Below are 16,383 nucleotides of genomic sequence, written 5' to 3'. Positions count from 1 at the left end.
TTAGTGGAGAATTAGTGGAGAATAGAGAATAATGTATTTGAATATTGAGGCACTGTGGAGGAAGCTGCAGAAGATGCAGCTGGAAAGAGAGTCTGTGATTATTCTAGGAAATTAATGATTATAGTTTATGTATCCAGAAATATTTTTCTATGGGTTTATGAATAAAATATAAACTACTTTTTCTACATTTTTGTAGATTTATGACACAATCCAGTCTTTAACAATGCTGAAGTCAAATGACTCATTGTTTTCCTTGGATACTTTGTTTTTTGAAAAACCAGGTGAAGCTAAAAAGTAAGTCTGCCTTAAAGAATGATAATATAGTATAATGTTTTAGAGATTTTTGATTTTTAAGGAGTTTTAATTTTCTCACTAGACATATACAAATAAAAAGTGAGGGGTTGACAAAATGATTTTTCAGGTATATAACTGGTAAACATGGAATTCAGATATAAGGGAGTATCTGAATTTTAACATGTTAAATGTTATAACTTAAAAAATAGAGTAGACACTTGCCTGTTTGGCTTTCATGTATTTGCATTTCTGGTTTGTTCAAATTATTTTTCTCCAAGGTAAAAACTTGAAGTAATGGTCAAACAGTAGCAATGGACAGGAGTGATGACACCTTTTGGAAACAGAATGGGCAGTGTGCCAAATGCCTAGTGTGATGGGCAGATTCATTGTAGGCAGGAAGTAGGGGTGGAAATAAAGATACGATGCTAGAGGAAATAAGAGCAGAGAATAGTCTGGTAAGTACTATGGATTTATGAATTTTCATAATGTAAATTTTTTAATGGATTTTCACATGTAAATTTTTCTCAATTCTAAGTTTTCTATATATTCTATTGTATTATCTTTTTTCTTTTTTTTAAGATTTTTATTTTTAAGTGATTTCTACACCCAGTGTGGAGCTCAAACTCACAAGCCCAGGATCAGGAGTTGCATATTCCACTGACTAAGCCAGCAGGCGACCCTATATTATCCTTTTTTTAAAGAAAGGAAGCATTGAGTAAAGTATTTATTGTTTCATTAATTTTTTCATTCATTCAAGTATTATTTCAAATATTGATTGAATGCAGAAAAGGATATAAGAAGGATGAAACAGATTTTTACTTCAAAAGAACTTAAAATCTATTTGAGGAGATTAAGAACACATATGGAAAGGTCATTAATAAGTAACATAACTCTGTAATTCATCATCCAGACTTGGATACTTTGAGAGTGAAAGAGTGCATCCAATTTGTACAACATGGGTTAATCAGGACTGGTCTGGGCAATTGCAACTTATGGTTGCCTTTCTAACAATACAGAGTCAAAAAAAAGATGTGAAGGATATGATAAGCGTACATTCATGCAATGGAATTTCAGATTCGGAGGGAGACCTGGTACAGACTGATCAGGTTAGGCTTTATGGTAATGGGGAGAGACTTCAGGAGACTTTGAAGGATTTGATAATTCTAATAAGCAGAGAGAAGAGGCCATTTGAAGGCAGAGTTTAACAGCAAGAAATAATGGAGGTGGGACAATTTGCAGTATTTTTAGGTGATAATGTATAGAGAAGTTTCGTGGAATAGGAGATTCATAAAGGAGAAACAGTGGGACATAAAGTTAGAAAAGTAAACTGAGGATAGATTGTGGTGGATTTTAAGTGCCAGAATAAGGATCTTGGACGTGACCATGTGTTAAAAGCCATGGAACTGAATCAACAAACATTTATTGATGATATATCTCATTATGTAAAGCACTGTGCTAAGTAGTATTGATGTGAATGGAACTAGAAACAAACCTTTATGTGTTTATGATTTGGGGAGGGTATCAGACTGATCTATTCTCAATCTTTCTATTATCTATATATAATATGCAATATATATATTATCTACACACAGACATATAATACAGTAGGACTGTAATAAATATTATTGGTTCAAATAGTACTTAAGAAGAGGGAAACATTTGGTGAGTAAGTGTGTAAACCTGGCGATTCACAGTGTTTATAAAAAATAATAAAAAAAAAAGAAGAGGGAAACATTTTAAACTTTTTAAAAAAGATTTTATTTATGAGAGAGAGAGAGAGAATAAGAGCAAGCATGAGCGTGGGAAGGTCAGAGGAAGAACCAGAGTCCCTGCTGAGTAGGAAGCCTGATGCAGGACTCCATCTCAGGACTCTAGGATCATGACCTGAGCTGAAGGCAGTCGCTCAACCAACCAAGCCGCCCAGGCACCCGGAAGAGGGAAGGATCTAAGCTTGATTTTGATGAACATAAGCTCTAGTGTCTAGAATATTTCCTGGAAAGTAGTTCTCAGTAAATAATTGTTGAATAGATTAATGAAGGAATGAAACAATGGAACTTATATAGGTAGATACAGGATAGGGTCATGTACAGTGGCAGTCAGAGTAAAAGAAATAATTTTGAATAAAGATGAGGAGGTACAGAATATGTTATCTATTTGGTATGCAAGTAGTTCACTTTGGGCTGGACTGTAAGATAAGTAGAGTAGGAGAGTTAAAACTCTAAGATAGCCTAAGGCCATTTGGACATTTGATATTGTTTGGAAGCCACTGAAGTATTTTGAATGGAATATAATTATGATGAAAACAATTCTAAATCAATGTGATAGGAGTGTGTAAAATATGTTAGAGAAAGCCAGAGGAAGTGAGGCCAGTTAAGACATGATTGTTCTTAAACAAATTGATTAGAGCTTTGATTGAAATAGTGACCGTGGAAATACAAGGAAATGAATTCAAGAAGCATTATAAAGAAGATGCAGTAAGACCTGGTATATGTCTGGATATATAGGTATAAGATTTTGCTATAATTTGAATTCTGGATGACTGAGAATGATGATGCCTCTGGAAAATAGGGAAGTCATAAGGGAGATTTGATTTTTACGGGGATGCTGAATAGTAGAATTATGTGTGTGCTTTTTTTTTTTTTAAGATTTTATTTATTTGACAGAGAGAGATCACAAGTAGGCAGAGAGACAGGCAGAGAGAGAGGGGGAAGCAGGCTCCCTTTTGAGCAGAGAGTCCAATGTGGGGCTCAATCCCAGGACCCTGAGATCATGACCTGAGCTGAAGGCAGAGGCTTAACCCACTGAGCCACCCAGCCAGATGTGTGCTTTTTATATCTCTCTTAGATTTTCTGAAATAGTCTCTGTATAGAAAAGAGTTAATACATCAGGCCTAAACCACTGTCCTTGAAAGGCCCTGGTTGTATGAATGGCCCTTGGCTAGAGTGAGAACTTTAAGAAAGTTTCCACCATTAACTGATACGAATGGCTCACTGCCCAAACTGTTTATACAGATAGGTTTATTTTGACTATCTGATTTTCTTCTGGGAATCCAGAATTTAGGTATGTACTATACAGGGGATGCCCACATGATTAGTCCTCAGTAAAAACACTGGGCATTGAGTCTCTAATGAGCTCCCTCATTAGCAACACTTCACGCATGCTGGTACAGCTTGTTGCTGAGGGAATTAAAGATGTCCTGTGCTGCTGTACTGGGAGAGGATCTTTGGAGGCTTGTGCCTGGTTTCCCCTGGACTTTGCCTCATAGTCACAAATAGGACTATATGTTGAATTTGAATCAGCCCAGGGAATCATTGGCTCTGGGGGTGCTCTTGGGGACCCTCTGACAGTCCTAAATTTCAAATGCTTTGGCCTTTTATCAGACAGTCTGTCAGACATTGTCAGATAATGTGTTGTAGATTTTTGATTTGGAAAACATAGCTGTGGGAGCTATGTGTTAGGAGCTACAAAAGGCAGTAGAGTAAAAGACTGGGTCTCTTACTTTCCAGAGTTTAAAGTCCTAAATAAAAAAGATTTATAAATATCATAAAATCCTTGCCACTTGGGGGTGCCTGGTTGGCTCAGTTGGTTAAGCGACTGCCGTTGGCTCAGGTCATGATCCTGGAGTCCCAGGATAGAGTCCTGCATGGGGTTTCCTGCTCAGTGGGGAGTTTCCTCCTCCCTTTAACGCTGCCCCCCCTCATGCTCTCTCTCTCTCCCTCTCTTATTCTCTCTCTCAAATAAATAAAATCATTTAAAAAAATCCTTGCTACTTGTCATAGACAGTGTACGTGGTGCTCTTCTCAGATTTATTTCCTGTCAGCCAATACTTACTTTTTTGCTCTAATGAAGGACAAATCAACTTTTATTGAAAAGGAAACATTAAAAATTTATATGTTAATAGGATCACAGCTGAAAGATAAGGAGAGACAGTTCACAGTGCCAACAGGGTGGCAAAATTCTCAAAAATTACTTTAAGTTTACAAAGTGATTATCATTTTCAACTGGTTTCTTGAATTTTCTGTTGTTTGTAGGTGGTTCTGGATCAAGGGTATTTGGATTAGGACATTAATTTGTAATAATATTTTAGGAATACTCTAGAGAATAGAGAATACCAGTGGTGGTGTCATTTACACAATGATGACCCATGATCTGTTGTGAGGTGTGTCATAAGTATTTTGTTACTTCTGATGGTAAAGATGCTGATATTTCAGAATGATTTACTACTTGTTTTTTTTATATTGGAACAGATTTAAGATTCTTGTCACAAGCTGTTGAATTAGAGGAAAAAAGATGGAGTTATAGCCATTATTTAGGTAGCATATCTCACATAGCAGTGTCATTAATCGTATGAAACACAAGGGAAAAAAGATTGAGAACACTGCTGTGTATAAAGATGCATCAAAGTCACCATAGAAAATTAATTTATAGGTTGTTTATTTAAGAGTCTGTAATTGAGTAATGTTTAATTAATAGCTTCTGATATAACTTTATTAACATATATATTCACACTTTTATATTTTATATAGCTATCCAGACAATGAAGAATCATTGGATTGGTTTCTCCCACCTGCTCCATTGATTTCAGAAATTCCAGATACTCAGGCATTGGAGGAGGAAATAGGAAGTCATAAACCGTTAGGTAAACTATCACATACTTGTTATGAAGTTAAACCTGTGCAGCTCATGTCAGTGTAAAAAAAATCTAGTAACACATTAAAGTGTTAATTCCTTTATTTTAATGAAATAAAATGATAGAGACTTTATTCAAAATAGTGTTTACCAAATCTTAAAATTAAAAACATCTTTCTTCTCCATATATACATATATGTACATATGCATATTGTATATATATAGTACACTATCACAAACATGTACTATTGCATGAATTTGTTTCCTCTTATTATTAAAGTTGTCATTGCCATTTAGTTTTTGTCTTGCCTTTTACTAAAGGTAGGATCTTCTGACTTAGAAAACCACATTCTTGAAAAAAAGAAGATGCAGAGTATTTTATATAGTTTGGTAACATTATTATAAAGTTAAAGACAAGCATATTCAAACAGTATATGTGATCTTATGTGATATTGTTGATAAAATTTTTGATTTTTCAAATTTGGTGGTAATTCATATATGTTACCTTATTAACCTTAGTAACTTGTGTATATTTTATACATGAAAATATGCATTTCATTTATATTCTCGTAGTATACACAGGCTTATATATGCTATATATATACATAGATGGTAAAACAAATTTAAGCCCTAACAATGCCTGCAGATTCCTCCCAACCTCTCAAAGATGCCTGTAAAATCTCTGTAAAGAAACCTTTAAAATTTTTTCACCCTGATAAAAGCATTCCTTTATCTTGATTTTAGAAGCAATACTACAGAGTTAAAAGCATTGCATCATGTATTTAATACTGAATCAAATCCAGTATTGTATATGATTGGTCATTATATTTCTATGTGTAAATCGGTAATGTAAATATTCAAATCCTCCTAATTGTATAATTATATCATTTGTAGTTGGTAAAATACTTAAAAGGTATAGTAATGGTTATTTCTGTGAGTCAGAAATTAAACCTATTTTATAATGTAGGTTTTTTTTTTTGTTAATGTAGGTTTTTTAATAAATTTCAAATTTCAGTAAATCTTAATTTGAGTGCCCTTCAGTGATATAGTATACAATAACAATACCAATCACCTATAGTTCAAAACCACATTTGGTGTTATAGATTATCTTGATATTGTATGAATAACTTTCATGTTTACCTTATAAGCTACAAGGTAATCTACAAAAATTTTTGTTAAAATTTTTCATGGTCATTTTGAGAATTTATCTTCATGGAGAACACATATTAATTAATGTATTCCATTTTTGTAGGTCAGGAGGAGAAGCCAAAAATGTTACCATCAAATTTAAAGATAATTAATGAAAACACAAATTATATTTCACCAACACAAAAATTCCAGTTTGCCTTTTCCTTAAATAAATATGAAGCAGGTGATCTGAATTTAGGAGGAGCAGGTAACGATGATTTATCACATGTTCCTGGCAAGCTGACATATGGTATTTATCAGAAATACAAAAATCATGTTAGCACTGAAATAATACCTGAGAAAAGTGTTCCAGATAATACAAAACTATTTAATTTTGCAGAAGGTAAAGGAGAGAGCACATCAGCCTTCCGAAAAAGGTAATTAATTAAATTAATTACAGAATATTCATTGATAAAGTTGAACATTTATGGTATGTCCAAATGTATGAAGTATGATAGAATCTAAATGAGAAAAACATCAATAAATAGGGTTTACTGTATACGAGATGCTCTGTTAACTCTGGGATTCTAGGTTCTAGTCATAGGTTCTTGTCTTCTGAGAGCTACAACTTAATGGGGAAAGGACAAATAATTTAAAATAATTGATTAAGTACTTTATAGTACAACAATTATTTTTATGAAGTATATAGTTAGAGCAAAGGGTCTCAAAATTTTTCAAACTTTTTACTGTAAGGACCCTTTACACTTAAAAATTACTGAGGATTCTCAACAGTTTTTGTATATATTGGTTACGTTTATCAATATTTAACCATATTAGAAATGAAAACTCAAAAAATTTAAAAAGCAAACAGTGCTTTACTGATATTATGAAAATTGTTTTGATCCTACATACTCTCTGAAAGAGTCTCAACTTTCCTTTGAGAATTACTGTTACAGCATATCACATGGGGTCCTAATCTGTTCTAGAGCATCAGGGAGGGCTTTCTTGAAGAAGTGGTATTTAAACTTAACTTTGGGGTACCTGGGTGGCTCAGTCGGTTAAGCATCTGCCTTTGGCTCAGGTCATGATCCCAGAGTCCTAGGATCACATCCTGCATCAGGCTCCTTGCTCAGCGGGGAGTCTACTTCTCCCTTTGAACTTCCAACCTCTTGTATTTTCTATCTCTCAAATAAATAAATAACATCTTAAAAAATACAAAAACAAAAATTTAACCTTAAGGAGGAATAGAATTAAACTAAGGGCAAATGAAGGAGAGTACTCTAGGCAGGAAGAATAATAAGTGCAAAAGACCCAAAGTAGCACAGAGCTTGGCCTATTCTTTTTTTTTTTTTTTTTTTTTTTTTGCTCTTTCTTTTTTTTTTTTTTCCTTTTTTTTTTTTTTAATTTTTATTTATTTATTTATTTATTTATTTTTTTCCCCAATTTATTTATTTTCAGAAAAACAGTATTCATTATTTTTTCACCACACCCAGTGCTCCATGCAAGCTGTGCCCTCTATAATACCCACCACCTGGTACCCCAACCTCCCACCCCCCCGCCACTTCAAACCCCTCAGACTGTTTTTCAGAGTCCATAGTCTCTCATGGTTCACCTCCCCTTCCAATTTACCCAAATTCCCTACTACTCTCTAACGCCCCTTGTCCTCCATGCTATTGGTTATGCTCCACAAATGAGTGAAACCATATGATAATTGACTCTCTCTGCTTGACTGATTTCACTCAGCATAATCTCTTCCAGTCCCGTCCATGTTGCTACAAAAGTTGGATATTCGTCCTTTCTGATGGAGGCATAATACTCCATAGTGTATATGGACCACATCTTCCTTATCCATTCATCCGTTGAAGGGCATCTTGGTTCTTTCCATAGTTTGGCGACTGTGGCCATTGCTGCTATAAACATTGGGGTACAGATGGCCCTTCTTTTCACGACATCTGTATCTTTGGGGTAAATACCCAGGAGTGCAATTGCAGGGTCGTAGGGAAGCTCTATTTTTAATTTCTTGAGGAATCTCCACACTGTTCTCCAAAGAGGCTGCACCAACTTGCATTCCCACCAACAGTGTAAGAGGGTTCCCCTTTCTCCACATCCTCTCCAACACATGTTGTTTCCTGTTTTGTTAATTTTGGCCATTCTAAGTGGTGTAAGGTGATATCTCAATGTGGTTTTAATTTGAATCTCCCTGAGGGCTATTAATCTTCGACAAAACAGGAAAAAATATACAGTGGAAAAAAGACAGTCTCTTCAATAAATGGTGCTGGGAAAACTGGACAGCTATATGTAGAAGAATGAAACTCGACCATTCTCTTACACCGTACACAAAGCTTGGCCTATTCTTAGAAAATTTCCTTTTGGAGGAGGAGTCAAGATGGCGGAGAAGTAGCAGGCTGAGACTACCTCAGCTAGCAGGAGATCAGCTAGAGAGCTTATCTAAAGATTGCAAACACCTACAAATCCATCGGCAGATCGAAGAGTAGAAGAACAGCAATTCTAGAAACAGAAAAACAACCACTTTCTGAAAGGTAGGACTGGCGGAGAAGTGAATCCAAAGCGACGGGAAGATAGACCCCGGGGGGAGGGGCCGGCTCCCGGCAAGCGGCGGAGCAACGGAGCACAAAATCAGGACTTTTAAAAGTCTGTTCCGCTGAGGGACATCGCTCCGGAGGCTAAACCGGGGCGAAGCCCACGCGGGGGTCGGCGTGACCTCAGGTCCCGCGGGGTCACAGAAGGATCGGGGGTGTCTGAGTGTCGCAGAGCTTGTGGATATTGGAACGGGAAAGCCGGCTGCAGAGACAGAGCCGACAGTAAGCTCGCAGCTCGGAGTTGCCTTGAACCGGTCGCAAGCTCGGTGAACTCGGAGCGCGGCCGGAGGTTAGGCAGACGCGAGTTACTAGGAGCTGTTCGCTGAGGGCGCACTGGGGAGCGGGGCCCCGGGCTCTCGGCTCCTCCGGGCCGGAGACCAGGAGGCCGCCATTTGTATTCCCGTCCTCCGGAACTCTACGGAAAGCGCTCAGGGAGCAAAAGCTCCTGAAAGCAAAGCCGAGCAGATCACTCAGCCCCGCCCCTGGTAAGGGCGGTGTAATTCTGCCTGGGGCAAAGACACTTGAGAATCACTACAACAGGCCCCTCCCCCAGAAGATCAACAAGAAATCCAGGCAAGACCAAGTTCACCTACCAAGGAGTGCAGTTTCAATACCAAGGAGAGAGCAGCAGAATTCCAGAGGAGGAGAAAACAAACCACGGAACTCATGGCTTTCTGCCTGTGATTTTTTAGTCTTGCAGTTAATTTAATTTTTTTCTTTTTCATTTTTTTTCTCTTCTTCTGCTAAAATTTTTTATAACTTTTACCCTTTTCTTTTTTAACGTTTTTTAACTAGATTATCTAATATATATATATTTTTTCTTTTTTATACTTTTCTTTATTCATTTTCTTTTTTTTAATTCTTTTTTTTTCTTTCTTTATTTTTGAACCTCTTTTTATCCCCAAATCAGAAGAGATCCTAATCTCTTCAATCTTTTTTTTTCTTAATTCTTTTTTAAATTCTTGATTGAATTTTTAATTCAATCTTTTTTTTTAATTCTTTTTTTTCTTTCTTTCTTTTTGAACCTCTTTTTATCCCCAAATCAGAAGAGATCCCAATCAGAAGAGATTGGGAGATCCCAATCAAAGGAGATCCCAATCAGAGGAGATTTCTCCCCCCTCACGATTTGAGGTCTCTTCTGATTTGGTGAAAGCATATTTTCCTGGGATTGTTGCCACCCTTTTAGTATTTTACTTGCTCCTTCATATACTCTTAGCTGGACAAAATGACAAGGCGGAAAAATTCACAACAAAAAAAAGAACAAGAGGCAGTACCGAAGGCTAGGGACCTAATCAATACAGACATTGGTAATATGTCAGATCTAGAATTCAAAATGACAATTCTCAAGGTTATAGCTGGGCTTGAAAAAGGCATGGAAGATATTAGAGAAACCCTCTCCAGAGATATAAAAGCCCTTTCTGGAGAAATAAAAGAACTAAAATCTAACCAAGTTGAAATCAAAAAAGCTATTAATGAAGTTCAATCAAAAATGGAGGCTCTCACTGCTAGGATAAATGAGGCAGAAGAAAGAATTAGCGACATAGAAGACCAAATGACAGAGAATAAAGAAGCTGAGCAAAAGAGGGACAAACAGCTACTGGACCATGAGGGGATAATTCGAGAGATAAGTGACACCATAAGATGAAACAACATTAGAATAATTGGGATTCCAGAAGAAGAAGAAAGAGAGAGGGGAGCAGAAGGTATACTGGAGAGAATTATTGGGGAGAATTTCCCCAATATGGCAAAGGGAACGAGCATCAAAATTCAGGAGGTTCAGAGAACGCCCCTCAAAATCAATAAGAATAGGCCCACACCCCGTCACCTAATAGTAAAATTTACAAGCCTTAGTGACAAAGAGAAAATCCTGAAAGCAGCCCGGGAAAAGAAGTCTGTAACATACAATGGTAAAAGTATTAGATTGGCAGCTGACTTATCCACAGAGACCTGGCAGGCCAGAAAGAGCTGGCATGACATTTTCAGAGCACTAAACGAGAAAAACATGCAGCCAAGAATACTCTATCCAGCTAGGCTATCATTGAAAATAGAAGGAGAGATTAAAAGCTTCGAGGACAAACAAAAACTGAAAGAATTTGCAAACATCAAACCAGCTCTACAGGAAATACTGAAAGGGGTCCTCTAAGCAAAGAGAGAGCCTACAAGTGGTAGATCAGAAAGGAAGAGAGACAATATACAGTAACAGTCACCTTACAGGCAATACAATGGCACTAAAATCATATCTCTCAATAGTTACCCTGAATGTTAATGGGCTAAATGCCCCAATCAAAAGACACAGGGTATCAGAATGGATAAAAAAACAAAACCCATCTATATGTTGCCTCCAAGAAACTCATTTTAAACCCGAAGACACCTCCAGACTTAAAGTGAGGGGGTGGAAAAGAATTTACCATGCTAATGGACATCAGAAAAAAGCAGGAGTGGCAATCCTTATATCAGATCAATTAGATTTTAAGCCAAAGACTATAATAAGAGATGAGGAAGGACACTATATCATACTCAAAGGGTCTGTCCAACAAGAAGATCTAACAATTTTAAATATCTATGCCCCCAGCGTGGGCGCAGCAAACTATATAAACTAATTAATAACAAAATCAAAGAAACACATCAACAATAATACAATAATAGTAGGGGACTTTAACACTCCCCTCACTGAAATGGACAGATCATCCAAGCAAAAGATCAACAGAGAAATAAAGGCCTTAAATGATACACTGGATGAGATGGACATCACAGATATATTCAGAACATTTCATCCCAAGGCAACAGAATATACATTCTTCTCTAGTGCACATGGAACATTCTCCAGAATAGATCACATCCTCGGTCCTAAATCAGGACTCAACTGGTATCAAAAGATTGGGATCATTCCCTGCATATTTTCAGACCACAATGCTCTGAAGCTAGAACTCAACCACAAGAGGAAGTTTGGAAAGAACACAAATACATGGAGACTAAACAGCATCCTTCTAAAGAATGAATGGGTCAACCGGGAAATTAAAGAAGAATTGAAAAAAATCATGGAAACAAATGATAATGAAAATACAACAGTTCAAAATCTGTGGGACACAACAAAGGCAGTCCTGAGAGGAAAATATATAGCGGTACAAGCTTTTCTCAAGAAACAAGAAAGGTCTCAGGTACACAACCTAACCCTACACCTAAAGGAGCTGGAGAAAGAACAAGAAAGAAACCCTAAGCCCAGCAGGAGAAGAGAAATCATAAAGATCAGAGCAGAAATCAATGAAATAGAAACCAAAAAAACAATAGAACAAATCAACCAAACTAGGAGCTGGTTCTTTGAAAGAATTAATAAAATGGATAAACCCTTGGCCAGACTTATCAAAAAGAAAAGAGAAAGGACCCAAATAAATAAAATCATGAATGAAAGAGGAGAGATCACAACTAATACCAAAGAAATACAAACTATTATAAGAACATACTATGAGCAACTCTACGCCAACAAATTTGACAATCTGGAAGAAATGGATGCATTCCTAGAAACATATAAACTACCAAAATTGAACCAGGAAGAAATAGAAAGCCTGAACAGACCCATAACCAGTAAGGAGATTGAAACAGTCATTAAAAATCTCCAAACAAACAAAAGCCCAGGGCCAGATGGCTTCCCAGGGGAATTCTACCAAACATTTAAAGAAGAACTAATTCCTATTCTCCTGAAACTGTTCCAAAAAATAGAAATAGAAGGAAAACTCCCAAACTCATTTTATGAGGCCAGCATCACCTTGATCCCAAAACCAGACAAGGATCCCATCAAAAAAGAGAGCTATAGACCAATATCCTTGATGAACACAGATGCGAAAATTCTCACCAAAATACTAGCCAATAGGATTCAACAGTACATTAAAAGGATTATTCACCACGACCAAGTGGGATTTATCCCAGGGCTGCAAGGTTGGTTCAACATCCGCAAATCAGTCAATGTGATACAACACATCAATAAAAGAAAGAACAAGAACCATATGATACTCTCAATAGATGCTGAAAAAGCGTTTGACAAAGTACAGCATCCCTTCCTGATCAAAACCCTTCAAAGTGTAGGGATAGAGGGCACATACCTCAATATCATCAAAGCCATCTATGAAAAACCAACTGCAAATATCATTCTCAATGGAGAAAAACTGAAAGCTTTTCCACTAAGGTCAGGAACACGGCAGGGATGTTCATTATCACCACTGCTATTCAACATAGTACTAGAAGTCCTAGCCTCAGCAATCAGACAACAAAAGGAAATTAAAGGCATCCAAATCGGCAAAGAAGAAGTCAAATTATCACTCTTCGCAGATGATATGATACTCTATGTGGAAAACCCAAAAGACTCCACTCCAAAACTGCTAGAACTTATACAGGAATTTAGTAAAGTGTCAGGATATAAGATCAATGCACAGAAATCAGTTGCATTTCTCTACACCAATAACAAGACAGAAGAAAGAGAAATTAAGGAGTCAACCCCATTTACAATTGCACCCCAAACCATAAGATACCTAGGAATAAACCTAACCAAAGAGGCTAAGAATCTATACTCAGAAAACTATAAAGTACTCATGAAAGAAATTGAGGAAGACACAAAGAAATGGAAAAATGTTCCATGCTCCTGGATTGGAAGAATAAATATTGTGAAAATGTCTATGCTACCTAAAGCAATCTACACATTTAATGCAATTCCTATCAAAGTACCATCCATCTTTTTCAAAGAAATGGAATAAATAATTTTAAAATTTATATGGAACCAGAAAAGCCCTCGAATAGCCAAAGAGATATTGAAAAACAAAGCCAACGTTGGTGGCATCACAATTCCGGACTTCAAGCTTTATTACAAAGCTGTCATCATCAAGACAGCATGGTACTGGCACAAAAACAGACACATAGACCAATGGAACAGAATAGAGAGCCCAGAAATAGACCCTCAACTCTATGGTCAACTAATTTTCGACAAAGCAGGAAAGAATATCCAATGGAAAAAAGACAGCCTCTTCAATAAATGGTGTTGGGAAAATTGGACAGCCACGTGCAGAAAAATGAAATTGGACCATTTCCTTACACCACACACAAAAGTAGATTCAAAATGGATTAAGGACCTCAATGTGAGAAAGGAATCCATCAAAATCCTTGAGGAGAACACAGGCAGCAACCTCTTCGACCTCAGCCGCAGCAACATCTTCCTAGGAACATCGCCAAAGGCAAGGGAAGCAAAGGCAAAAATGAACTTTTGGGATTTCATCAAAATCAAAAGCTTTTGCACAGCAAAGGAAACAGTTAACAAAACCAAAAGACAACTGACGGAATGGGAGAAGATATTTGCAAACGACATATCAGATAAAGGACTAGTGTCCAAAATCTATAAAGAACTTAACAAACTCAACACCCAAAGAACAAATAATCCAATCAAGAAATGGGCAGAGGACATGAACAGACGTTTCTGCAAAGAAGATATCCAGATGGCCAACAGACAAATGAAAAAGTGCTCCATATCACTCGGCATCAGGGAAATACAAATCAAAACCACAATGAGATATCACTTCACACCAGTCAGAATGGCTAAAATCAACAAGTCAGGAAATGACAGATGCTGGCGAGGATGCAGAGAAAGGGGAACCCTCCTACATTGTTGGTGGGAATGCAAGCTGGTGCAACCACTCTGGAAAACAGTATGGAGGTTCCTCAAAATGTTGAAAATAGAACTGCCCTATGACCCAGCAATTGCACTACTGGGAATTTACCCTAAAGATACAAACGTAGTGATCCAAAGGGGCACGTGCACCCGAATGTTTATAGCAGCAATGTCCACAATAGCCAAACTATGGAAAGAACCTAGATGTCCATCAACAGATGAATGGATCAAGAAGATGTGGTATATATACACAATGGAATACTATGCAGCCATCAAAAGAAACGAAATCTTGCCATTTGCGACAACATGGATGGAACTAGAGCGTATCATGCTTAGCGAAATAAGTCAAGCGGAGAAAGACAAATATCATATGATCTCCCTGATATGAAGGAGTGGTGATGCAACATGGGGGCTTAAGTGGGTAGGAGAAGAATCCATGAAACAAGATGGGATAGGGAGGGAGACAAACCATAAGTGACTCTTATGTTTCTTAATCTCACGAAACAAACTGTGGGTTGCTGGGGGGAGGGGGGTTGGGAGAAGGGGGGTAGGGTTATGGACATTGGGGAGGGTATGTGCTTTTGGGTAAATTGGAAGGGGAGATGAACCATGAGAGACTATGGACTCTGAAAAACAATCTGAGGGGTTTGAAGTGGTGGGGGGGTGGGAGGTTGGGGTACCAGGTGGTGGGTATTATAGAGGGCACAGCTTGCATGGAGCACTGGGTGTGGTGAAAAAATAATGAATACTGTTTTTCTGAAAATAAATATATTGGGGAAAAAAAAGACTAGGATGTAATTATAGCAATGAGTGAAGAAGTTGAGGATGTAGGGGAGTTTATGGAGTGTGAATTCTAGAGGAACTAGGAAGAATCTGAGGCCCAGAGAATTTAGGTAACTAGCACATGGATAATATTTTTATAGTTCACAAAACTTATTTCAAACTCTAAGTCACACAGCTAGAAAGTGGAGCTCTGGATTTAAACCCAGTTTGTCTGTTTCCAAAGTCCATGCTTTTAACTGATATGACTGTATATAGCAAGGAGTCATCCTGTGGCATAAGTTGTTTTTCTTATCCTCAATACCATTTCATAATCAGATTCTACTATATTATTCAAGGCTAATCATCTGCTTTTGAATTTTCTATCTTCATTGATAAAGGATGCTTTGAAGGATAGAACAACCCTACAGTTTGTTTTAAAGTGTATTTCTTGTTCTATAGTGTTTTTAAAGACTCCTGCTTTCTTATATGGAAACATGTCATTAAAAATTAATAGTAAAAATAATTTAGAAAGTGTTCTGTATTTGCACAATACTTGTTTGGATATCATTTCTTATAGAATTCTGTAAGACTGATGTCTTCTGTCATCCCTAATACTTATTTTGTAAGATACAAATATTACATTAGGAAATTTACTTTTCAAATTTTATTTGTTTTCTGAGATAGAGAGGATGAGAGTACACATGTCCATATGTGCACAAGCAGGGTTGGAAGGGGCAGAGGGAGAGGGAGAGAGAGAATTTTAAGCAAGCTCCATACCCTACATGGGGCTCAATCTGAGGACCCTGAGATCATGACCTGAGCCTAAATCAAGAGTTGGATGTTTAAATGACTGCGCCACCCAGGCACCCCTGTATTAGGAACTTTAATGGTCACTTCATATCTTAGGGCTATGGTGAACAAATTAGTTTGATGGGTTGGCTTTTGATCAGTTCAATATAATAAATTGCAATTGTAAAGAAGGCCTTTGTTTTCTAGAACTTTGCAAAGAATATACTTCTTTGCAAAGTGTTCTTGACAGTGATACTTATTTAGTGTTATACTAAAGTGATTATTGAATAATGTTTGGGAAGTTGATGCTGTTCCTGACAAGAAACCACAATACCTGACTACATGGGCCTCTCCGTCCAGTTGCCTTTGTATTCTCAAGATGTAGTGGCTAGGTCTTCTGAGTGTGAAGGATCCAAGAGCCCATGCAGAAGAGACAGTATCTTTTATGACCTGCCCTTGGAAGTCATGCACTTGTACTTCCTCAGTACTCTACCAGTCATGTAATTCTGTCCTGACTCAAAGTCCTAATTT

General features: G+C 37.1%; 1 protein-coding gene across 2 annotated transcripts in view; it reads left to right on the top strand.

The window, feature by feature from the left end:
- Positions 1–208: 208 nt before the first annotated feature.
- Positions 209–16,383, top strand: part of HFM1 (helicase for meiosis 1) — a 122,020-nt gene continuing 105,845 nt past the window's right edge. For both annotated transcript variants that reach the window (XM_044238667.1, XM_044238668.1), the window contains exons 1-3: positions 209–294; positions 4,821–4,933; positions 6,176–6,488. In XM_044238667.1, coding sequence (XP_044094602.1) covers positions 224–294; positions 4,821–4,933; positions 6,176–6,488 — 497 coding nt within the window. In that variant the 5' untranslated portion in view covers positions 209–223. The remainder of the gene's footprint in view (positions 295–4,820; positions 4,934–6,175; positions 6,489–16,383) is intronic.

This window comes from Neovison vison, chromosome 2 (genome assembly GCF_020171115.1).
Source record: "Neovison vison isolate M4711 chromosome 2, ASM_NN_V1, whole genome shotgun sequence".
NCBI lineage: Eukaryota > Metazoa > Chordata > Mammalia > Carnivora > Mustelidae > Neogale > Neogale vison.
The sequence above is the reverse complement of the archived record's forward strand: the minus strand, read 5'-3'. Positions and strand labels throughout refer to the sequence as shown.